The 23,861-nt window shown below is 47.9% G+C and overlaps 1 protein-coding gene across 3 annotated transcripts in view; it reads left to right on the top strand.

Moving 5' to 3' along the window:
- SUPT6H (SPT6 homolog, histone chaperone and transcription elongation factor) overlaps positions 1–23,861 on the top strand; it is a 34,248-nt gene that overhangs the window by 5,847 nt on the left and 4,540 nt on the right. The window contains exons 2-31 of one of the 3 annotated variants that reach the window (XM_069089814.1): positions 4,667–4,861; positions 5,467–5,625; positions 5,722–5,792; positions 6,199–6,391; positions 7,104–7,188; positions 7,587–7,860; positions 8,206–8,307; positions 8,596–8,712; positions 8,976–9,065; positions 9,261–9,403; positions 9,536–9,687; positions 9,809–9,904; positions 10,075–10,204; positions 10,465–10,615; positions 10,880–11,034; positions 11,251–11,446; positions 11,848–11,987; positions 12,077–12,194; positions 14,179–14,255; positions 14,612–14,747; positions 15,059–15,196; positions 15,294–15,461; positions 15,664–15,791; positions 17,729–17,936; positions 18,440–18,587; positions 18,963–19,105; positions 19,701–19,841; positions 20,835–21,030; positions 21,412–21,650; positions 22,250–22,363. In XM_069089814.1, the coding sequence (XP_068945915.1) occupies positions 4,753–4,861; positions 5,467–5,625; positions 5,722–5,792; positions 6,199–6,391; positions 7,104–7,188; positions 7,587–7,860; positions 8,206–8,307; positions 8,596–8,712; positions 8,976–9,065; positions 9,261–9,403; positions 9,536–9,687; positions 9,809–9,904; positions 10,075–10,204; positions 10,465–10,615; positions 10,880–11,034; positions 11,251–11,446; positions 11,848–11,987; positions 12,077–12,194; positions 14,179–14,255; positions 14,612–14,747; positions 15,059–15,196; positions 15,294–15,461; positions 15,664–15,791; positions 17,729–17,936; positions 18,440–18,587; positions 18,963–19,105; positions 19,701–19,841; positions 20,835–21,030; positions 21,412–21,650; positions 22,250–22,363 (4,317 nt within the window). In that variant the 5' untranslated portion in view covers positions 4,667–4,752. Of the gene's footprint in view, positions 1–4,661; positions 4,862–5,466; positions 5,626–5,718; positions 5,793–6,198; positions 6,392–7,103; positions 7,189–7,586; positions 7,861–8,205; positions 8,308–8,595; positions 8,713–8,975; positions 9,066–9,260; positions 9,404–9,535; positions 9,688–9,808; positions 9,905–10,074; positions 10,205–10,464; positions 10,616–10,879; positions 11,035–11,250; positions 11,447–11,847; positions 11,988–12,076; positions 12,195–14,178; positions 14,256–14,611; positions 14,748–15,058; positions 15,197–15,293; positions 15,462–15,663; positions 15,792–17,728; positions 17,937–18,439; positions 18,588–18,962; positions 19,106–19,700; positions 19,842–20,834; positions 21,031–21,411; positions 21,651–22,249; positions 22,364–23,861 lie in introns of all 3 variants that reach the window. The other 2 variants (XM_069089812.1, XM_069089813.1) reach the window with 2 other exon arrangements.

The following is a 23,861-nucleotide window of genomic DNA, read 5'->3' as shown; positions in this document are numbered from 1 at the left end:
TAGAAGAGGGAGGGATAGGAATGGAGGAGTGAAGGGGATACAAGATTGCTTGATGAACTTATTTTAACTGGGTGGAGACAACCTTTGCTGCTCAGTCTTTGCAAATAATTCTTATGTACATTTGTTTTAGGAACATCTAACTTAATCTGTGTGTCCTTTATCTCTTTCTACGGCTTGGTAATATATCCCATTAGGAAATAGTGTTTCTCAGCCTATAGGATTACTTTAGCAACTACTAACCAGGGAAAGATGTGTCTGGGCAATAATATTGAAGCTGGTTTTGAAAATAAAATTTGAGGCCTCCCACCCTGAACCAATTAGTTTGAATTATAAAGAATTGCCATTATTACCCAGCCCCAAAATGAACTCTCTCCCCCCCAACCCCCAGCAGGTGTACTGTTCCCTTGCCGGTGATAGAGTAAAAGGAGGAGCTTGAAAGCTCTGGAAAGTCCTGTTTTCCAACAGGACTTTGACCTGCTTCGGCAGAGCCTTGTTTGTGAGATTAAGAACAAGGAGGTCCTATGGTGGTTTAGGCACTGGATTTGGGATGGTGCAAAGCAGGGACAATGGAAAAACACAGATGGGTCAGACTTGACCTCTTCGACTTGTTTCACTTTCAGACTCTTTCTCCCTCCTTCCCTTTAATTGCCTCCTTAGCTCCTCAGGTTGGGGGAATGGAGCAGCTGTCAGCCTCCCCTGTGACTCTGATCTGAGCTCTCTTCCCCTTCCTGCCTTCCCAGGGATGCCATGGTAACCGCCATCGGGTCCTTTTCGGCAGCAGCCTCTTGTTCAGCTGTTGCCTCCCAGATACCCTCTGCCTGTCTCTCTCGCACATTTCACTCACATACCCTGACCATGAGGAAAATTCCACCAGCACAGTACCTCTTGGTCCCCTAGGCTATGTTTGAAGAAGAATGGTGTTTGGACAAAAGCCCACATCGGACCCTTCCACCAGTCCCTCCTCTGGGTCTGTGGAGAGGGGGGTTATTCCTGATGAACTGAAGAAGGATGGCCTTGGCCAGTCCAAAGCTGGGAGTTTCCTCCCTCTTTGTGGCAAAGCATCCTAGATTCAGGGAGATGTACTTCATTGCTCATCTGGAGAAGAACAAGAACTAATAGCTCTCTTTACACATTAATATAAGGTCTCATTTGGTCCTCACCACAGAGTTTGAGGGAAGTGCTGGAGGGGTTTTTTTTCTGCCTGTTTTACAGAAGAGAAAATTATAGTTAAAGGATGTAGTGACTTATCCAGGTTAACCATGGCTAGTTTTGAAAGTTGGATTCGAACCCAAGGCTTCCTGACTCCAATCCATTATTTTCTACTCTACCATGCCACCTCTGGGCAGAGTATATAATTGCTTGGGAAGGTTGTACCTCCAAACTACAACCACCACGTGTCCAGTTCTGATCTGCCTGCCAGTGACTGAAATCTGCAAAACACTGAGTGTTCAGAGTTAGACTCTGTGGGATTGATGGGCCCAGGAGGAGCAGGCTGTGTGTGGGGGCTGTCATATCCAAAACTATTTTTAATGGTGCGATTCTGTGCTGAGGGGGAGTAGGGAGGAAGTTATAATTAGTAACCCCAAATGTGGTTGGAAGAAGTTGCATAGCACCCAGTGTTGGCAACACCACAACCAGGTGACCTGGGCTTTAGGAACAGTTGAAAAGAGGTGCTTCAGTTGGACAGAAAGGAATGATGTGGGAGGCCCCAGAGCAAGGCCTATCAAAAGACAAAAACAAAAAAAACAACTTGCTGGGAGCCTTTGAGCTCTGGCTAAAAGAGTCACTAGGGATGGGGCTGCATTTTTGCCTCTTTCCTCTGTCCTACTAAATGGATACCCCCCCCTTTTTTTTTTGGCTTTGTGGAGGGGGGAAGGCAGGGCAGTTGGGGTTAAGTGACTTGTCCAAAGTCACATGACTAGTAACTGTTAAGTGTCTGAGGCCAGATCTTGACCTCAGGTCCTCCTGACTCCAGGGCCAGGGCCCTATTCACTGTGCCACCAAGTCACCCCCTGGATATACTTTCTTTATATCGATGCTCTTCAGGACTTGGTTGGGATACTAAGCCCACCTGAACCTCCCTCCAGGCTCTCAGAAACTTCTACATTTTGGTGGGTTCATGATCTAATCAGTTTGTATACTCCCTCCAGCAGGGTTTAGTGCCAGCCATCCCTGATCTCTCAGTCTGAGCCTCTTACTTGAGTACTGGAGTTGTTGTTTTTCAGTCATGTGATTCAGACTCTCTGTGATTTGCGGTTTTCTTGGCAGAAATGGTGGAGTAGTTTGGCATTTCCTTCTCCAGCTCATTCTAGATGAAGAAACTGAGGCAGACCGGGGGTCACCCAGCTACTAAGAGTCTGAGGCCATATTTGAACCCAGGAAGAGGAGTCTTCCTGGCTCTAGACCCAGTATTCTTTCAACTACCCACTAGTTTGCTGGAAGCCACTGTCAAAATCTTTCCAGTCTTCTTGGGTCACAGTGTAGTACTTGACCTGTCCATCTGTTAACCCTTGTTCTTATCTTGGGACTAGGCTACTTCCTTTTCTGATCATATGTTACATTAATGATAACTTTTTTTGGTCGTTTTTTTGTGTGCAACTCATTATTGGTAATATGCTACACGCAGGCAGCTGCCATCTTCTGTATGTTTTTCCATTATGCTTTCCATCAGCTGTGATTTTGACTCTTTGAGGTTGTAGTGTTACATGATAATAACACATAAAATCAAAAATAGACATTTTTTTATGTAATCCGTCTTGTAGACGAGGAGCTAAGATTTCTAATGTTTATGTTGGTTGGAAAGCACATAACAGTCTTAGAATGGTTGTTAGCACTTCAGAGATGAATATTGAGACTGAGCTTGAGTTTGAGGGCCACCTCCACAAGAAACTAGGTCCATAGGGCCAGACTTTGGTTTTTATATCCACATTGTTATGCTTCCAGGAAACATAAGGAAAATGTTTGTCTGTGTGTTAAGCTCCTACCTTGAGTTAGTTACCTAGTGGATTTTACTTTGGTGCCCCAGGATTTCCTAATGATAATAAAATAAAGGACATGAAACTGGATTTGTTTGTATGTACTGCAAGAATTTGTTGAGCACCTACTATGTTCATAGCACTGTGCAAGTGCTGAGGAATACAAAGGAGTTTTAGATGCTGACCCCACTGTGCTTGGTCTAGTTGGGGAGACCAGACCTCCACGAGCTAGGCTAGGCAGTGATAGATGAGCTTCGTCTGCCTCCCTCCCTAACACCCACCCCTTTTGAATCCCTCCAACTACTGCCTGATTAATTGTTCTTGCGCACAATTTGTCTGTAGTTCTGATGCTTCAGAATCTTCCATAGCTCCCCATTTCCTGCCAAATCAAGCCCAGAATCCTAGCTTGGCATTTAGAAACCTTCCTCTAACTGCAACCAAATAGACCTTCCCATTTGTCCTTGGCACTAGCTACAATAAATATTTCCTGTACCTTCCTACCTCACACCCTCACATATTCACATATTCCCCTGTGCTTAGAATGGCCTCCTATCCTTGCCTGTTAAAATCCTACCTGTAAGAAAACCTTGTCCTTTCAAGTCCAGTTTACATGCATCCTTTTCTATGAATTCTGCCCCAGCTCACCCCATAGGTTCACCTCCACGATCTCATCTGGACTCTCAGTACTTTGTGCCTGTTTTATGCACTCAGCACATTTTAATTGTTACTGCCTTTTTCTGTTCATGTCTTATCTCCTCTATGACATTTCAGCTTCTGAAGGGCAGGGCTATACATGGTGTTTCTGTGTACCTCCTCTAGTGTCCTAGTGTAGGAGACACACCATGGACAGAAGGCCTTGGGTCCCTGTTTCTGAAGAAGTGAAAGAGGCAGCAAGTGTTTTAGGGGTTCAGAAGAGAGAGGTCATTGTGGTGTATGGTGGTAAGGGGAGACTGTAGTGGAAGGTAGGCCTTGGATAGGTCAGAAGGGATTTGGGGAACACATGCATGAAGTGCTCTGGGGACACTAACAAGACTAATCCTGTTGGAGGAGAAGGCTCCTGTGGGGAAGTGTGAGAGCTAAGATTACAACAGACGGGTCGTCTCATTTTACAGAGAGTGAACCTGAAGGAACCATTGAGAGATCTAATTGAACCCTATCATTTTACAGAGAAGGGAGCTGAGGTCCATCTGTGCGATGGGAATCCTTATACCATAACCCTAACTATTCTGAGGCATGTTCCTTTTTTGTTCTCTTGTGGGGGGGTTTCCTTTTTTGTTTTGTTTTGGGGTTTGGTTTTTTTTTGCTTTTTGGAGGTGGAAAGGCAGGGCAGTTGGTGATAAGTGACTTGCCCAAAGTCACATGGCTAGTAAGTGTTAAATGTCAGAAGTCGGATTTGAATTCAGATCCTCCTGACTCCAGGGCCAGTGCTCTATTCACCGTGCCACCCAGCCACCCCAGTGAAGCCTATTCTTAAAGGGATTAGAGGACATTTGGTGTGAGAGCAGTGAAAGTTATCTGGGCAAGAAAGGGGGTAGAGATAGAAATCCAAAATAGAGGAAAGAAGGAGAAATGGTAGCTCCTGGCAACTCATCTACCCTCAGGGAAGAGTTTATCTTGGGAGAGACTGGGGTTGAAAACAGCTTCTGCGACTCCAGAGTCTTCAGTTCTGCTTTCGCCTCCTGGCAGTTTAGGAGCCTTCAGGAGGGTAAGATCCCTGGCTCTTCGCCCGCGGGTCTCCATCAGATCTCCTGGCGGCATTCCGTGAGCGGCTGCAGCCATGTCTGACTTTGTGGAGAGTGAGGCAGAGGAATCAGAGGAAGAGTACAATGACGAGGGAGAGGCGGTGCCCCGGGCCACCAAGAAGTTCGTGGAAGAAGAAGAAGATGGTGAGTGAGTGAGTGAGTCTCGGCCTCAGGTGCCCGGGGTCCCGGCAGACAAGATCCCCTTTCGTGACAAATCTAGCAGGGTCTCTCCTTATCCACCACCTGTTCTCGTGTGAGTGATGGGGCGTTGGATGGAGCCAGGCAGAACGTCATCCCGTGAACACCGCTAGCTCAGAGCCGCAGGAGGAGTTGGGGGGGCAAGGACAGGCGGGTTTTATCAGAGCAAGGGGAAGATTGTGGCGTGTACGCTTACGCTTTGGGTGGAAAACAGGTTGTCTTATGAGGTAAGGATGTGAAAAGAAGAGGATTTAGGTGGGCATCGGTGCAGTCGGGGCTGCTGCCCAAAGAGATTGGCACCTTCTCTTCCCTGGGAAGTTTCCAGCCCTAGGTTAGTGCTCCTTCCACTTAGGACAACAAGAGTAGACTCAGTGATGAGAGGACCCTTTCTAAGTCCTGCTTGTTAGGAGATAGGGATGTGAAGCAAAAGGCGCGGCATTGTTTCACTGCGGTTGTTTGCTTCCTCCAAAATCCCCACTCTTGCAGATGAGCCATCAAGTAACAGAGACATTTATTTTACTTGTGGTGAGTAATAGACACCTCTGTTACAGATGAAGAAGAGGAGGAAGAGAACCTGGATGACCAGGATGAACAGGGGAACCTGAAAGGCTTCATCAATGATGATGATGATGAAGAGGAAGAAGAAGAAGACGAGGCTAGTGACTCTGGAGACTCAGAGGATGACGTGGGACACAAAAAGCGGAAGCGCAGTAAGTAGAGGGATGCAGGCAGAGCCTTGGGAGGCATGTGCCTTAAAGGGGGCGGTGCCTGGCCTGGAGGGGAACACTGCCATTCTCTCTCAGCAGCCTTTGATGACCGCCTGGAAGATGATGACTTTGACCTTATTGAAGAAAACTTGGGTGTCAAAGTCAAACGGGTGAGTAGGAAAGCTTGCATATTTCTAGAACTGGTAGAGGAAAAGTATAATTAGTATTCCCCCATCCAACTCTCTTAATTGTTCCTTTAGAAGAGAAGGAAAATGTACTTAGTGCCCTGAATTCTGAGGCTGGGCTCAGGGGCATAGGAAAGCCATAGGCTACGGAAAGAGCCCCATAGGTCATTTGAGATGGTCTGGCCTCAATTTCCCAATGTTGGGCCCCCAGGTTGAGTTCTCTGCTAAGACTTGGTGCCATGAATTGTGACTCAAGGGCAGAAAGGGCAAAAGAGATGCCACAGGAGATCAGTGTCCTAACAACTAGTATATGAAAGGAGGGAGGGAGAAAGGGCAGAATCCTTGTGCCAGACCCCACACACCCTAACGCTGGAGGCCCTTCTGCCCTCAGCAAAAATTCAGGCGTGTCAGGAAGATGTCAGATGATGAGGATGATGAGGAGGAAGAATATGGGAAGGAGGAGCATGAGAAAGAGGCCATTGCTGAAGAAATCTTTCAAGATGGTGAAGGAGAAGAGGGACAGGAGGCTGTGGAGGCCCCCATGGCTGCACCTGAGGAGGAGGAGGAAGAGGATGAAGAGTCAGGTAGGTGGCCTGAATCAAGGAATCTGGTTCCTTTGAAGGGATGGTTTCAAGTGAATCTCGTTTTTTTGGTGAGCAATAATTGAAGTGGATGCCAGGCTGCTAGGGTTCCAGCTAGATATTATTCACAGTGAGGCCATTTATCACAGTATTTATGTTTGCTACAAAACTTGCTGCTGGGGCAGCTAGGTGGCACAGTGAATAGAGCACCAGCCCTGGAGTCAAGAGGTCCTGAGTTCAAATGTGGCCTCAGACACTTAACACTTACTAGCTGTGTGACCTTGGGCAAGTCACTTAACCCCAATTGCCCTGCCTTCCCCCCTCCAAAAAGCAGCCAAAAAAAAACCCAAAAAACTCCCTGCTGCTGGAGCTGCCCAAAAAGATTCTCCTTCTGAGGAAAATCTGCAATGTCCGTGAGGTAAGCATCTTTAGGCTCCTCCTAGAATTGTGCTGCTGAGAGCAGGAGATGGCAAAGAGATCCTAAGGGTTTTTTAGGATGTTGCCAAGTCCTCTCTTTTCTTGAAATTCATGGGATGTGCTCCATTTTTCAGTTGATCCTAAAAAGCCTCAGAACAAGACAGACAGCCTCTGTGTGGGAAATGGTCTTCTTTGGAGGTCGAGATCCTCCATCTCAAGGGAGTCCTGAGTCACTGACCTCTCTAAACACTGGGTGTGCACATGGGAGAGATGACTTACACTTCTCTTCTGTGCTCAGATATTGATGACTTCATAGTGGATGATGATGGACAGCCTCTTAAGAAACCCAAATGGAGGAAAAAACTTCCAGGCTACACAGATGCGTAAGTGATATCCTACGGTTTGGAAAAGATGGTGGGGAAGTGCTCGGTCACTGAACACAGGCCACTAGGCAGTGTTCTGGCAAGGTGCCCCCAGAGGCCAGGGTGACTGCTGTTAGTCCTCCTGCCTCCTTGAGAAGGAGGCATCCTGTGGGGCTTCAGCAAAGACTGAGCACTGTGAGCATGCTGTGAATGCCCCTCCTGGTCTCAGCAGGTGACTCTAGACTATCCAGACCCTTTAATAGGCAAATTCTTGTCCATAGCTGCACCTCAGCTGAGTGGACACGGATCATTTGTTTGTCCTTCCTCTCCTAGGCTTTCTAGTGCCTTGGGGCCTTAATACCGTAACGTGAGGGAGTATACGTTTCTCCCTTCACCAGAGCTTTCTCCTTTTGTCACAGGGCCCTGCAGGAGGCCCAGGAGATCTTTGGGGTGGACTTTGACTATGATGAGTTTGAGAAGTATAACGAGTATGACGAGGAGCTGGAGGAGGAGTATGAATATGAAGACGATGAAGCTGAAGGCGAGATCCGCGTGCGACCCAAAAAGACTGCCAAAAAGCGAGTGAGCCGGCGGAGCATCTTTGAGATGTACGAGCCCAGTGAGCTGGAGAGCAGCCACCTCACAGACCAGGACAATGAGATCCGCGCCACTGATCTGCCAGAGAGGTTCCAGGTGAGCATGCTCAGCCTGGGCCATCCCACAAGGGCATTCGGGTTTGCTTCCGGCCTTGCCCAACTGGGTGCCATTGGGAACGTCCACTGGAACGGGCCAGCTTAGCACAGAGAATCGCATCTTGAAAGGCTAGGTGAGCCTATGTCCCAAGGGTGGCAGGCAGAGCAGGATGGAGAGAGGGGATCCAGGTCTTAGTTCAGCTTGGTGTACTAAATGTCCTTGCCCAGAGGTGGTACTACCCTTTGGAGGCTCTGAATGGCACTCCGCTGGTCAGTGTGCATTTATGAAGTGCCTACTCTGGTCTGTAAGCATGACAGCCGCTTTACTCATCTCTCCTTTTCCCAGTTGCGCTCCATTCCTGTCAAGGCAGCTGAAGATGATGAGCTGGAAGAAGAAGCCGACTGGATCTACAGAAATGCCTTTGCAACACCAACCATTTCACTCCAGGTACCAGCATCCCTATCCTAGCTGGAAGACTGGCAAAGTTTGGTAGCTCTTCTCCCTTGGCCTTTGGCATAAACCAGCTACTGGGGCGGTGGGGTTCACATCTTTAGATGGAAGGAATAGGGGACAAGTGTGTATTTTCTTCTGGAAGCCTCCATTAAGCACCTATTATGCATATTCAGCTTTGTTGGAATAAATTCAGTGGACTGGCTCCTCCCCCCAGAAAGTAAGCTCAGGTTGTCTTCAGAATCAGATCATTGTTCATTGGATTTCTAATTTTTCCCATGCTAGGAAAGCTCTGATTACCTGGACCGTGGGCAGCCAGTCAGTAGCTTCAGTCGTAAAGGCCCCAGCACTATCCAGAAGATCAAAGAGGCCCTGGGCTTCATCCGTAACCAGCATTTCGAGGTACTGTCGTGGGTCCTAGTACCCTGTGACCAACTGACCAGCAGCTCCATTAGAGAGGGGAGGGAGGGCAGGCCTGGCTTTCCAGGCCTCGGAGGCAGACAGGAAAATGAGTCTCATTTGAAGGTGCCAATCCCAGCCCTGTCTTCTCCTTTACCCAGGGGAGAGAATATTCAAAGGTAGCATCAGTGTGGTGGATCCAGGCCCGCTCCGACCCAGGAGCTGCCCCAGGGACGATGGCCTGTGCTGTCTTTTTGCTCCCATAGGTACCTTTCATCGCCTTCTACAGGAAGGAGTATGTGGAACCTGAGCTGCACATCAATGACCTGTGGAGGGTTTGGCAGTGGGATGAAAAGGTACCTGTGCACATCTCCCCCAAGAGCAGATACAGGATGAGCCAGCCTGCTTGAGAAAGGCCCCATTTCCCTGTTGGACACACTGTGGCCTGATCCCCAGTGAGCATCAAGGCTCCAAAGCGTGTGGAGCCCAGGGCTGAGCTCACCCAACCCCACAGAAGTTAGGGTGCTGACTCTTGTCCTATTCTCATTCAGTGGACGCAGTTAAAGATCCGAAAAGAGAATCTGACTCGGCTTTTTGAGAAGATGCAGGCCTATCAGTATGAGCAGATATCTGCTGACCCAGACAAGCCCCTCGCTGATGGCATCAGGGCATTGGACACCACAGACATGGAGAGGTAGAGTCTGCAGCTCTCATCCCCAGATGACCCCCTGCTGGGAGGATTGGCACTCCTCCCTGGCACAGTGCTCCCCTGCCACATCCCAGGTGTTGCCATTAGGCATGACTCTCTGGCTCTTATACCTTCCAGATTGAAAGACGTGCAGTCAATGGATGAGTTGAAGGATGTCTACAACCACTTCTTACTTTACTACGGACGTGACATCCCGAAGATGCAGAATGCTGCCAAGGCCAGTCGGAAGAAGTTAAAGCGTACTCGGGAGGATGGAGATGAGGAAGAAGGTGAGGCCCAGGCCAGGGAGGACTCTCCTTGGGATCAGCTCTCCTCCCCCTCCAAGACAGAAAAGCGGTAAATATGGCTTGGGAGCCAAGCGCTCACACCCCAAATGTCTCCTCTTAACAGGCGAAGGGGAAGAAGTAGAGGATGAGCAGAAGGGCCCAGAACTCAAGCAGGCCTCCCGCCGAGACATGTACACCATCTGTCAAAGCGCCGGCCTCGGTGAGAGCCATATCTTCCTCCTTGCACTGCTGTGCTGAGAGCAGGCTGCCTTTGTTTTCTGAGAGGTTCTCCGACTCAGGGCCCTCACCGCCAGATTCTGAAGAAGCAGAAGGTTTTTCTTGTCTAGGTGATATCTTAACCCACTTAGTCATCCTCCCCCTTTTCTTTAGATGGCTTGGCCAAGAAGTTTGGGCTCACCCCAGAACAGTTTGGGGAGAATCTCCGCGACAGCTACCAGCGCCATGAGACAGAGCAGTTCCCTGCTGAGCCCCTGGAGCTGGCCAAAGACTACGTGTGCAGGTAGGCACAGAGGAGAAGGGGCTCTGTCGGGGGGGGGGGTCCACCAGTGGGACACTGAAAGCTACGCTGACTTTAGAATCAAGGATTTGGATTCCAGACGTGGCTTCGGGACTTCAGGCACATCAGTCAGCCTTTCCAAACCCGCGATTCCTCGTCTGTAAATAAAATAATAGGCGAGGCTAAGATTTATGAATTCAGCCAGGCAGTGCGTCAGGGTGCCGGCACTAATCAGGTCTTTCCTCATCCCTCTCTTGTCACAGTCAGTTCCCCACCCCAGAGGCCGTGCTAGAGGGTGCCCGCTACATGGTGGCCCTGCAGATTGCCCGGGAGCCCCTTGTCCGGCAGGTGCTTCGACAGACCTTCCAAGAGAGGGCTAAAGTGAACATCAGTCCAACCAAGAAAGGCAAGAAGGTGAGCAGGCCAAGAGTCCTGAAGGTTGCTGTGACCCTGAGCACTGCCTGAACAATTTCAGCCCCAAGGGCTCTGGTCAAGAGACCATCAGCACGGGCTTGTGCTGCACAAAAGGTCTCTCTTTACCTCAGTTTTAACTAAGTTCACCTGGCGTGGTAATGATTGAAGATCTCAGGCTGTGATGTGAAAAAATGGAAAGGACATTTCTTCCAGGCCTCCAGTAAACCCTCCAAGGTCTGACAGTACCCTCTCTGTTCCATGTAGGATGTGGATGAGGCCCATTATGCCTACTCTTTCAAATATCTGAAGAATAAGCCTGTGAAAGAGCTTAGAGATGACCAGTTCCTCAAGACGTGCCTGGCTGAAGAGGAAGGACTGCTCACCATTGATATCAGCATCGACATGAAGGGAGTTGAGGGGTGAGGCCAGCCCCTGGTGTGCGCTTGGCAGAGTGGGGGAGACAAGTGGTGATGGGAAACGTGAGGCCAAAGGCGCCGAAGAAGGACGAGGAGGATGCCCTTTTTAGAGGGCTGGGGTGGTCCTTGGGGAAGTGGGCCAGAGCTAGCCAGGCCAATTATTCACTGGCGTATTCTCAGGAATTCAGCTTTCCCACTAAAGCTCCTTTCATCCTCCAGCTACGGCAACGACCAGACATACTTTGAGGAGATCAAGCAGTTCTACTACCGAGATGAGTTTAGCCACCAAGTACAGGAATGGAACCGGCAGCGGACCATGGCCATCGAGCGGGCCCTGCAGCAGTTCCTCTACGTGCAGATGGCCAAAGAGCTCAAGAACAAGCTGCTGGCCGAGGCCAAAGAGTTTGTCATTAAGGTGAGGGTGTTCTGCAAGAGGATCCGGGGCCATGGTTGGCACTCCCAAACTTGTGCATTTGCTTTGGGACCAAAGGAGAAGCTGGCTAAGCTGACTCTGGACTAATCACTTTCCTCATCTATAAAAGAAAGTGGCTGAACCAGATGGTCTCTGAGGTCCTCTCTGACTTGAGTCATTGGAGCGCAAGGCCCTGGACCTGCCTCAGACTCTTTCTCCCACTGTTCCCCAGGCTGCCTGTTTATTGGTTTACATTCATATGGCTTTCTGTATATGCATGCCCTTATGTTTCCAGCAGGGTTCCTTGTCTTAGATTAGGGTCTGTGTCCGTCTGCGGCACCTGACTCAATGCCACACACAGGTCTGTCCTTCTTAGTCTGCCATGGTACCTTCTTTCCCCCCAGGCTTGTAGCCGGAAACTGTACAACTGGCTGAAAGTGGCCCCCTACCGACCTGACCAACAGGTAGAGGAAGATGATGACTTTATGGATGAGAACCAAGGGAAAGGCATCCGAGTCTTGGGCATTGCCTTCTCCTCTGCCAGGTACCCGCCCCTGCCCACCTCCATCCTGGGTTTTTCAGGCTTCCCCTCATGCTCCGCAGTGGGTCATGAGGCTCCCCTCTTTCTGCCAGAGACCACCCCGTGTTCTGTGCCTTGGTCAATGGAGAGGGAGAAGTAACAGATTTCTTACGGCTGCCTCACTTTACCAAACGGAGGACTGCATGGAGGGAAGAAGAACGGGAAAAAAAAGTAAGTGATGATCCTAGGGAAAGGCCATTTGGGGTCTGAACTGTGGAGAGGCCCTACCTGCAGGACTACCTTTGTTGTCCTTCCTTTGAACACCCCTGGTTCTTCTCAGGGGAGGTATGGCTTCCATGGGCTTCAGATGGCACTGAAGTTATTAGTTGTAAAAAGCCCATTTCTGGCCTGTTGCCAAACCTTATCCTTGTATGCTCTTGGAAACAGCTGGTGTTGGCTTGGGGCTTACAGCACCCGAGGCCATCTTGTCCCTGAAGCAGGAATGCAGTGATATCAAACCTGAAAGCGTGCATATGGCACCAGAGTTCCCCTTCCCCAGGCTTCCCCTCCCCAGCTCTTCAGTCCTCTCAACATCTATTTCTCCAAGTAGAAGTGTCCTGGATTTCTCTGGTTTGACACAGCCTCTCCTTTTATCTTAATAAGATCCTTCGTTTTGATTGAAAGAGTTTAAAGGTAGCAGGGGCTTGAGGGAATGCTTCTGGCTCTGGAGAATGTCCGGGTTTGAATTCTTGGGCTGTTCCAGAAGAGCTGTAGAACTTGGGGCATGCCCTGCTTTAACAACCCTGGGCCCTGGTTTCCTTGTCCCTAAAACAGGAGTGATGTTGATGGTGCTGTACACCCCCTGGGGGGGAGGGGGCTGTGCGGGAAAGTGACTGTAAACTGTGAAGCTCCACAAAAGCTGGCTCATCTTTATTCCTAAGGAAAAATGTTAATTCCCTCTTTAAAAACAAACACTGAGGTTCTACAAGCCACCCAAGCAATGTGTTGGATGACAGTCACAATTAAAAAAAAAAATCTGCAGTTTGAAAGGAACAAGATTAAACTGAGCGGATGAATGCCAGAGTCCTGTATTTGGGTTCAGAACATCTTTTGTGTGGATACGGGCTGAGGGAGGGAGCCCTACCTTGCCAAGAAGTTCCCTTGGAGAGCCCTTGGGTGTAGCCCAGCAGAGTTCAGCAAGAGCTAGCAGGGCACTGTATGACGTGCGATGGCTACTGTACGCAGTCAGTAGAAATAATTGTCATTTTGACACTGAGTGGACCAGATAGGGGTACTGAGGGACTGGGGCGGTGGTTCTCCAACTTTCTGACCTTGGGACCCCTTTACACTTAAAAATTATTGAGGATCCCAGAGAACTTGTGTTTATATGTTTATAGATACATATAGAAAATTAAAACTGGTGTATTTTTAAAATATTTATAAATTCATTTAAAAATAAGAAGCCCATTACATATTAATGTAAATAAATACATTTTTATGAAAGAAAACTTCAGAACAATATGTAGTGAGTTGAGTAGCAATGTTTTGTGGCATATTTTTGCAAATCTCTCTAATGTCTGGCTGCAGCTGCATTCTCCTGTCTGCTTCTGCATTCGGTCTTTTGCTTTATGTTGTTTTGGTTGGAGCGAAAGAAGAAAACCCAGCCTCAAGAACAACACATGTAGTTGGAAAAGGGAGGAACAGGTGGCAAATGCCATCTTAGTATTGTTATGAAAATGGCTTGAATCAGAGTGGAGCACAACTGGATGGGGAGAAGATCAAGCCTTTGCAGCCTGAGGAAGAGTTGAGGGGGCCCCAGGCTGCCCTCAGATCCTCAGGGGCTGGGGCTTAGACTGGGTGAGTCTGGAGGACAAAAGTAGGACCAGGGGGTACAAGGTACAGTGGAGGCAGCCCTCTGAACCGTACAGAGAACCAGCTGTCCGTGCTTGGGCCGGGGATACATTTAGAAATGATTATTATGCAAAAACAAACTGGATCACAAGAGGAAGAACTACCCCAAGAATCAGAAAGATTACCTTGTAAAGTACTGAGTTTCCTGTGTGTCAAGCCTTGGAAGCTTAAACTGGGGGGCTTCTGATGTACCATCCACCTCTAAACTCTGTGATTCCTTGAAGTCCTTCTGGTAGGGAGAAGGGGAAGGAAAGTTGCTTCAATCCCACGATGGCCATTCACCTCCAGCTTTCTTTCACCCCAGGCTCAGGACATTGAAACGCTCAAGAAATTCCTTCTGAACAAGAAACCACATGTGGTAACCATTGCAGGCGAGAACAGGTAGGCCAGTCAGGAAGGCAAGTCTGGTACCTAAGCATTTTAGAGTAGAGTTGTGGTTTTTAGGGCCACCCTATCTACCCCCTCCTTCCTACATCATTCATGTCTTAATGCCCAGGGAGCGCTAAGGGGAATCCAGGCTGCTGCAAAGGAGACTGACCCACGGGGCCTTGTGACTTGGCTCCTGGGCCTGTTTCAATTTTGTCTTCTGCATTTCTGTTCTCCCCAGTTCTCTCTTTTAAGTTTAAGCTCGCCAGATCATGAAGTCTGGTTAAAGAATCTATCCAAAGACCGATAGATATTTTCCAGGGTAAAACATCTCTGGGCACATCCCTAATTCATGCCCTCTGTTCCTCCAGAGATGCTCAGATGATGATTGAAGATGTGAAGCGGATTGTGCATGAACTCGACCAAGGCCAGCAGCTGTCGTCTATTGGGGTGGAGATGGTGGACAATGAACTGGCCATCCTGTATATGAACAGCAAAAAGTCTGAGGTAATATCTTTTATTCCCCATGATCCCTCAGAGCCCCTCAGGTAGCATTCTCCCTAACCCTGGGTCAAGTCAAGAAGAAAGCAGAGGACATCAGAAACACTCAATGTGGTCCCTTTTTAGCCCAAGTAGAAATTTCTTCTTTGTTGATCATATAGCAGAGTTGAGGGTTGGGCATCCAGCTGGATGGAGAACCAGGAACTTTGGAAGAAGAAAGCAACTTCCCTGATTCAGAAGTACTCTGTTGCTTTTTTGTTAGGGACGGGAGAAGAGGCTGAGTCTCAATTGGGATGTTCTCTGGTGTTTGGTTCTAGGCGGAGTTCAGAGATTACCCCCCAGTCCTGAGGCAGGCAGTGTCTCTGGCCCGACGGATCCAAGACCCCTTGATTGAGTTTGCACAGGTGTGCAGCACTGATGAGGATATTCTGTGTCTCAAGTTTCACCCTCTGCAGGTAATAAGATATAACAGGTAGATTTGGGGGGGGAAGTGGTGTGTATAAGGAGACCCAGCAAAGAAGATCTAAAACCCTTCTCTCTGGCACCCTCCAGGAACATGTGGTAAAGGAGGAGTTACTCAATGCTCTGTATTGCGAGTTCATCAATCGAGTCAATGAGGTTGGTGTTGATGTCAACCGAGCAATTGCCCACCCCTACAGCCAGGCCCTGATCCAATATGTCTGTGGCTTGGGGCCACGCAAAGGGACCCATCTACTCAAGGTAAGGGCCAGGCCAGGCTTATTCAGGAAATATTTCTTAGAGGGGGTGTCCTTGAGCCTTGATTTTGCAGTCAAGAATGTAGATTAAATGAGAGTGGTTCTAGTTACGTGGGACACCTTGGTGGGCAGAATCTTGGAAGCAGAAGAGGAAGGGAGGTGCCACAAGTTTATTCCAAGCTTCTTTCTCCCTCCTCTTCCTCTAGATTCTGAAACAAAATAATACTCGCCTGGAGAGCCGGACCCAGCTGGTCACCATGTGCCACATGGGGCCCAAGGTCTTCATGAACTGTGCTGGTTTCCTCAAGATAGACACGGCCTCTTTGGGTGACAGGTAGTAACCTTGACCTTTCCCTTCCTCCTCATCCCAAGGAAAGATTCCCATATGTTCTTTGAGGTCCTAGCCTAGGGGATCAGAAGTGTCGAGACCTTTGGTTTAAATTGTCTTACTCAGCTCTAAATGGAGTGTTCTGAATCCCAATAAAAATTGTTGCAACTGCTCTATCCCATGAACCTGACCCAGACCACCAAATTTCCCTTCTCCTAGCCTCTGCTTCAGTTAGAAACTTGGCTTTGAAATCTCAGAGCTTGGCAGAGTACAAAAAAATCTGACTGCCCTTTATTTGCCAGTGCTTCCTAGAATGTTGGGCCTGAAGTCAGGAAGACTCATCTTTGTAAGTTTAAATGCAGCCCCAGACACTTACTAGCTGTGTGGCCCTGGGCAAGTCACTCAGCCCTGTTGGCCTCAAGTTTTCTCATCTGTAAAAGGAAATGGCCAACCCCTCCAGTACCTTTGCCAAGAAAACCCCAGATGAGGTCACCAAGAGTCAGAGACGACTGAAACAATTGAACAACTAGCAGAATTACTTCCGGAGCCACCCAGTCCCAAGGAGATTTTTCTCTTTATGCTAAGGGCTCCAGTCCTGGGGTGGAACCTTGGCCTCACCTCCCTTCAGTCTGACTACTGATCAGGCCTCCGTCTCCTAAGGCTGGGTTGGAAAAGGCCTTAAAATCATTTATGAAGAAAGGGTTGGGGGTAGCACGGCTTGCTTATTGGCCAGCCCTCCCTCTCCTGGCCTCTTGGAGCACCTGCCATAGGCATGGTACTAGGCAGGGATTTCTAGACAGTAAAGATGGCGTCCCTCCTCTGAAGAGAGGCAGACCAACATGTGTACAGTATGAATGTGAGTACAGCAACTGCTTGGTCTCCATCTCGGGGCTAGCCCAAGAGAGCTCGTTAGTGTGAAGCAAGCTGTCCAAGGCCCGTGTGAAAAAGGGAATAGATGCCTTCTGTGTAACTCTAGAGGACTGAACTAGCACCGCTCAGTGCAAACAGCAGAGAGCTAATTCACAGTATACAGATTTTTCTAAATGCAAGACTGGAACAGATGGCTTTACAAAGTAGTAAGCTCCCTGTCATTAAAAGTGGGAAAGAACACTACAGGTGAACTGTTTTATATACCTATACCCAATTATATCAGGACACACTGTTATTAAAGTGGCTGCCTTAAGCACGCTGCATCAGATTTTGAACTCACAAAATTAAGTAGGAAAACCGCTCCTCATGTTAGGTCAGGTATATGGTGCACTCCTAAAATGAAATATCTCTGAAACAAAAAAAAAAGTAAATCAGTCTGGAAAAATCACCCTGATTGGAGGCACTGCAGATTTTATACAAGCCTTCATCATTGGGAGAAGGCATGGCCATGGCCTCTGTGGCTCTATCTAACTTGAACCCTTCCACCATGAGGAATTTCTAGATACGGCCCCTTCACATCTCGCCATCTTCTGGGGAAGCGTTCTTTGTTGCAGCCTCACTCTCCTCCTGACTACAGATACTCAGGGGGGGAAAAAGAGCATGGGGCTGAGTGTCAAGGAAGCAGCTGGATCCTGATCCATAGAAGTAGGAGAAATTCCTCTGATTCTGTGGAGTGGCCTAGGCTAGAGCGAAGAACGGGGCAGGGGGGCAGTGCTGGAGGGGCACCCTGAGGGCGATGCCCTGGGGCCCCTGGAGGTGCTTTCAGGCTTCTTCCAGGGACCACAGAACTGACTGCTGCCTTAGGCAACTCATTTCCCAGCAGATGGGAATATTTTTGCCATGGAAGCATACTTCCTAATGTAGTAGTAAAAGTGAATGGCAAAATATACTTTGTGTATAATAGATTAATGTGAGTACATTGCACGATCCTAATCTGGGAAGGTTTGTGGAGGGAGTGAGATGGCATAAAATTCTGGGAGAGATGGTCAAGACAGTTCTTGCTCCTCCTTTAGCACTGACTCGTATATTGAGGTTTTGGATGGCTCCCGGGTCCATCCTGAGACCTATGAATGGGCCAGGAAGATGGCAGTTGATGCCCTGGAGTATGATGAGTCTGCTGAGGATGCCAACCCTGCAGGGGCATTAGAAGAAATCCTGGAGAACCCAGAACGACTCAAGGACCTAGATCTCGATGCCTTTGCTGAAGAGCTCGAGAGGCAGGTGAGCACTGACCTCCACCAGGCATGGCCTTGAAGAAAGACCTGAGTCTGCCAGCAGTGCCCCCAGCCCTGATCACAAGTACATTATCCGTTGTCTAAAAGGGGGATCAGGCAGGCGAGTGAGGTTAAGATGAAACCTCAGCACTGCGAAAAAAGAACTCCAAGAATAGTCTTTCCTGCTGACAGTAAGTGAGAGCATCATCTTTATAGGTGAAGAAAGCACATGTAGGCACCTGCATTCTTACTTACAAAGAACATGGTTAGCTGTTCTCTTCCAAGAATTCTAAAATTTTGCTGGTCACTTAAGTTGCCTTTTTCCTGTCTTCAGAAATCTAGTAACAGGGCTTGCTTCTCCCCCCTGTAAATTAACTTGGAAGATACACATTTGAAGGCAGAAAAGTAGAGGCCTGATAATGAGTGGTTAGTCTCAGCTAGAACTGTTTAGCCCATTGCCCAGACAGACAACTGTCTGCCGGTTCAGTGACTATCCCCCTTCACCCACAGGGCTACGGTGATAAACACATCACTCTGTATGACATCCGGGCTGAGCTGAGCTGCAGGTATAAGGATCTCCGCACAGCTTACCGCTCTCCCAACACTGAGGAGGTCTTCAATATGCTGACCAAGGAAACACCAGAAACCTTCTACATTGGTAGGCTCCAGCTCCAGGGCCTGTTTGTAATGGGATAGAGAATGATGTAGCACGTGCATTCCACCAGGCACGGAGCTTGAATAGCTTGGGCAGGGTGAGTCCAAGGAGCAGCCGGTGGTTATGTGAACACTGAAGGAGACGGGGAGGGCCAGCAGGTAGAACCTCCTGCTAGGGGGCACGCACCAGGTGGAGCTCTGGCTTGCTGTGTCACACATGGCAAAGTTACTGGCCTCAACTACCCCTTCAAGTTACTCTAATTTATTCCTGCTTCTCCCTTTTCAGAGAAACACTTATGAGTATTGATACTCTGCTTGAGAGGTTAATGTGATCTTGTGTCTCCTCTGACTTTGAGTCTTCTCTTTCCCTTTCCTCCAGGAAAGCTGATCATCTGCAATGTAACTGGTATTGCCCACAGACGACCACAAGGCGAGAGCTACGACCAGGCAATCCGCAATGATGAGACGGGCCTGTGGCAGTGTCCCTTCTGCCAGCAGGACAATTTCCCTGAGCTAAGTGAGGTTTGTGGCCATTCATTGTGTCTCCCAGCTCGGGAAGTCTCAACACCTTGGAGAGTCCACATGGCCCAAGCCCATGTTAATCTGATTGTAGCTCTGTGAATGAATGTGTAGAGATCTAGAAAGTGCGTTAGAGGTGAGGTGAAGGTGGTTGTCCCTGTAGCCTAAAAATCAGATCCTAAAAGGAAGGAGCAGAGGACTTTGGGCAGCCAAAACTAGGGCGAAGAGAGCAGAGGGGGAACCATCTTCACCGTGACAGTTTATTAGGAGGAACGAGACTCCTAGTGCCCTCCTTGGTCTGTCTGCCAGACCCATGCAAAATGCTGTGCTTTCAGGCATAGCAAGACGGACTTCAGTTTATATAAAAGGGTCGTTTTAGGGTGTGTTGTTTAACCCAAAGGAGATTGTGAATAGACAGGGGTACAGACCAGGGAGTCATAAGGTTTGTTGCTCAGGGAGGCTCCTGCCCTTTGCTGGGCAGAAACTTTTCTATCACCATCTGAGCTCTCCATGCAACCAGTGACTCATTCCTTAGGTGGGGGAAAAATGCAGTAGGAGACCTTGGGTCAGTATTTCTCACTCTCCTCCCCTCCTTCAGGTCTGGAACCACTTTGATAGTGGCTCATGCCCAGGCCAGGCCATTGGTGTCAAGACCAGACTGGATAACGGGGTCACCGGCTTTATCCCTACAAAATTTCTCAGTGACAAGGTGGTGAAGCGGCCTGAGGAGCGGGTAAAGGTAAGTGATAGGAAGCTGGAAGGGGCTCACCACTTTATGCCCAGGGAGACTCAAAGAAAGACCTGGGGTTCCCAGAGGCCCCACTCTCCTCCCGATTTGTTCTTGACTGGCTTGAGCCCTTGAAGAGGAAATGTCTGTCCCCACCAGCTTCCTTTATGGTCGGGGGCCACCTTGGGCAGGCTTCACAGATGATGGAAAGAAGCCCCACTTCTCTCCCACTCAGGAGCAAGCAGCCCTCTTTTATTCACCTCTTTGTCTAAAAAGTTGCATTTGGAAGTGAAGGTCAGGGGGCATTCATGTTCAGACTGAACCACTGCCTAAGCTTGTACCCCTCCCCCAGTCTGTTTCCTCTTCTTTGACAGGAGCCAATAGTGTGCTATTTACTTAGCTGCCTCACAGGGTTGATGAATAGAAGTGTTTTCTGGTTTATCAAGTGTATATTAGTGTTCATATCCTCTAGGAGTTCTGAAATCAGTAGCCGTTTTAGCTGCAATGAGGGAAGAGGCTTTTGCTGGCCTTTCTTAGTTTGGGGGTCAAGTTTATGGATTGTTTGCTGGGCAAAATATGCCTTAACAATTTAATGTTAATTATTTTAAGCTAGATTCCATCTTTTTCTTTGCATTGTTGCACAACACTGTTTGTCAAGCTAATGCAGTGCCCTGTGCTAGGCACTCAGAAGCAGGGTAAAGAGTGCCACATTGTCTCCACCCTCAGAGAGTTTATAGTTTAATTTGAGACACAAGATCACATGAAGTGTCAGACGAGATGATTTCATGTCCCTTCCTGTTCTAAGTGGCGCACACTAACTTTGGCCGTGTAGAAATAGCTGTGTAAGCATTCTGGGTGAATGAGGCCTGGGATGACTTGGAGCTGCCTGGGACTCATCAGGGCAAGCATCAGGCTGTGGGCCTGGTTTGTGACATAGAGCTGGTCTCCGTGGACCTGGGGGGGCAGGAGTGAGCCACCCGCAATTCCGTCCTCTTGCCTATTTAGGTGGGTATGACCGTTCACTGCCGCATCATGAAGATCGACATTGAGAAGTTCAGCGCGGACCTGACCTGCCGCACCTCAGACCTCATGGACAAGAACAATGAGTGGAAACTGCCCAAAGACACTTACTATGACTTTGATGCCGAAGCGGCCGACCACAAGCAGGAAGAGGATGCCAAGCGGAAGCAGCAGAGGACCAGTGAGTGGGACGCTGGTCTTCTCCTTTTACAGATGAGAGCGCCAAGACCCCAGGCTACTGCAGGTCTAGATGCTAGCCTAGGGGACATCGCTACAGGACATGCAGGTCTCACAGGGAGTCTCTGATACCTGAGATCAGAGCCTGCCTCTTCTTGGCACTTCCTTCATGTAGTGCTTAGTGTCAGTTAATCTCAGCAGTGCAAGAAGTGGGGTTAGGGTACTGCCCAGAGAAATTGAGTGACATTCCCAAGAAGCCAAGAGGGTTCAAACCAGTGTCTGTTTCTGGCCCTCAGATTTCCCAGATTTCTGCTCAGTCTCAGGTCTCAGTCTTCCCCAGCTTCCTATCCAACAACTTAATATTTACGTCCTCCTTTCTTCACAGCATACATTAAGCGGGTGATTGCACATCCATCGTTTCATAATATTAACTTTAAGCAAGCAGAAAAGATGATGGAGACCATGGACCAGGGCGATGTGATTATTCGGCCAAGCAGTAAAGGAGAGAACCACCTAACAGTGACCTGGAAGGTCAGCGATGGCATCTATCAGCATGTTGATGTCCGAGAAGAGGGCAAAGAAAATGCCTTTAGCCTGGGTGCCACCCTGTGGATCAATAGTGAGGTAAGAGCTTCATGTGGCCTCATACAACCAGATCCCATTGCTGCCCTTTTACTTGCTGTCATAAGAAGAATGCGGCTATCACTAACCATCATTTGGCCACATCTCCTAGGTATAAAACATGACCTATCTCTGTTGATGCAATGGACCCAAGTCACTTTTTTCTTAAATTGGTCATGTCTTGGTAGTTCCTTGTTTACCTTTGGCATGCTGGTGATTTTTCAACCTACCCCAGATTCTTCCCTGGAGGAAAGGAATGGAAGGGAATCATTTCATGCACTTTGTGTAAACCCTTTTGCTGAACCCCTCTGGTGTGTCCAGATACCAGAGTGAGAATCCCAGTCATACCCCTTTTATCTAAAGAGATGCTAGTAGTCTCTAATAAAGGCAGGGGTGGTGGGCATTTAGATGGACGAATAGAGAAACTGAGGCACTGTGCCTTGCCTTTGTGATGAGGCCAAAGCACACCAAGGTACTAGGAATAACCATTTCTAAACCTTAGCTGAGCCCCCTTTAGTGACTAAATCACATATGGACACTGGGAGCTTATCTCTTCCCTAACTACAATTGCCTGGATCCTCCCTACCTTTTCTTCCCCATAGGAGTTTGAGGACCTAGATGAGATTGTTGCCCGATATGTCCAACCCATGGCATCCTTTGCTCGAGATCTTCTTAACCACAAGTATTACCAGGAATGTGGTGGTGGGGATCGCAAGGTAAGTCTTAGCAGGCTACACATGCTCTTTGAAGATGACTGGTTCCTAATCGAAACCATTAATAACAGAGTTGCAAGATAATATAAACCCACACAAATCATCAACCTTTCTGTATATTACCAACCATCAGAAAGAGATAAAAAGAGAAATTCCATTTAAAATAACTGCAAACAGTGTAAAGTACTTAGCAGCCTACCTGTCAACACTCAAGAACTAGATTTAACACAGATACAAAATACTCTTTGCACAAATAAAGACAACCAAGTAACTGGAAATATATTCATTGCTCATGGGTAGGCCAAACCAATATAATAAAAATATAGTACTCCCTAAATCAATTTACTTATTTAGTAACATACCAATCAAACTACCAAAGAACTAGAGCTAGAAAAAAATTTTTTTTAAATTCATATGAAGGATAGGAATCAATGGAAAAATAAGGCAAGGGGCTAGCAGTACCAGATCTCAGAACACACTGCAAAGTGATCCTCAAAACTGTCCAGTACAGGGTAAGAAATAGAGAGGTTGATTGGTGGAACAAATTTGGTATACGCTACACAGAAGTAAGTGAACACAGTGACCTAGTATTTGATAAATCCAAAGATCCCATCTATTTGGCAGGAACTCATTATTAGACCAAAACTGTTGAGAAAACTGGGAAGTTGTATGGTAAAATCTAAACATAGAGCAATATCTCGTACCACATATTAAGATAAATTCACACTGGTCACATGATTTATGTAGAGGGGGTAGTGTAAGCAAATTAGTGGAGCAGGGGAGAAATTACCTGTCAGATCTATGGATAGGGAAGAGTTCATGAACAAACAGATATTGAGGTTCATGAGAGGTAAAATGGATAATTTTGATTATATAAAAATAAGAAGTTTTTGCACAAACAAAGCCGGTACAGCTAAATTTAAAAGAAAAGGAGGGAAGGTGGGGGCAGATTTTTGTAGCAAATTTCTTTGATAAAAATCTCATTTCTAAAATACATAGGGAACTGGATCATATTTACAAGAATAGAAACCATCCCCCCATTGATAATTGGTCTGAGGATATAAATAAGCAGTTTTTCAGAAGAAATTCAAGCTGTCAGTTTGTTGTTCAGCTGTTTCAGTCATGTCCAACTCTTGACCCACTTGGGGTTTTCATGGCAAGATGCTGCAAGTTCTTTCTCCAACTCATTTTACAGATGTGGAAACACAAGCTAGTGAGTGCCTGAGGCCAGATTTGAACTCATGAAGATGAGTCTTCCTGACTCCAGGTCTGGCACCATATGCCATATGGCACCACCTAGCTGCCACGCTATCAATAGCCACATAAAAAGGGGTTCTAAATGATTAATAATTACAGAAATGCAATTTAAGACAATTCTGACTTAAGACATTGGCTAAGATGACAAATGCTGGAGGGGATGTGGGAAAATGGGTATACTAATGCACCGTTGGTGGAGTTATGAACTAGTCCAGCCCTTCTGGAAAACAATTGAACAGTTTTC

The sequence above is a fragment of the Petaurus breviceps genome, unplaced genomic scaffold (assembly GCF_028583685.1).
Source record: "Petaurus breviceps papuanus isolate PSGF00001 unplaced genomic scaffold, PetGlider_PUasm1.0 186, whole genome shotgun sequence".
In the NCBI taxonomy this organism is placed as follows: Eukaryota; Metazoa; Chordata; class Mammalia; order Diprotodontia; family Petauridae; genus Petaurus; species Petaurus breviceps.
Note: the sequence above shows the minus strand (reverse complement) of the source record. Positions and strands in the feature narration are given on the sequence as shown.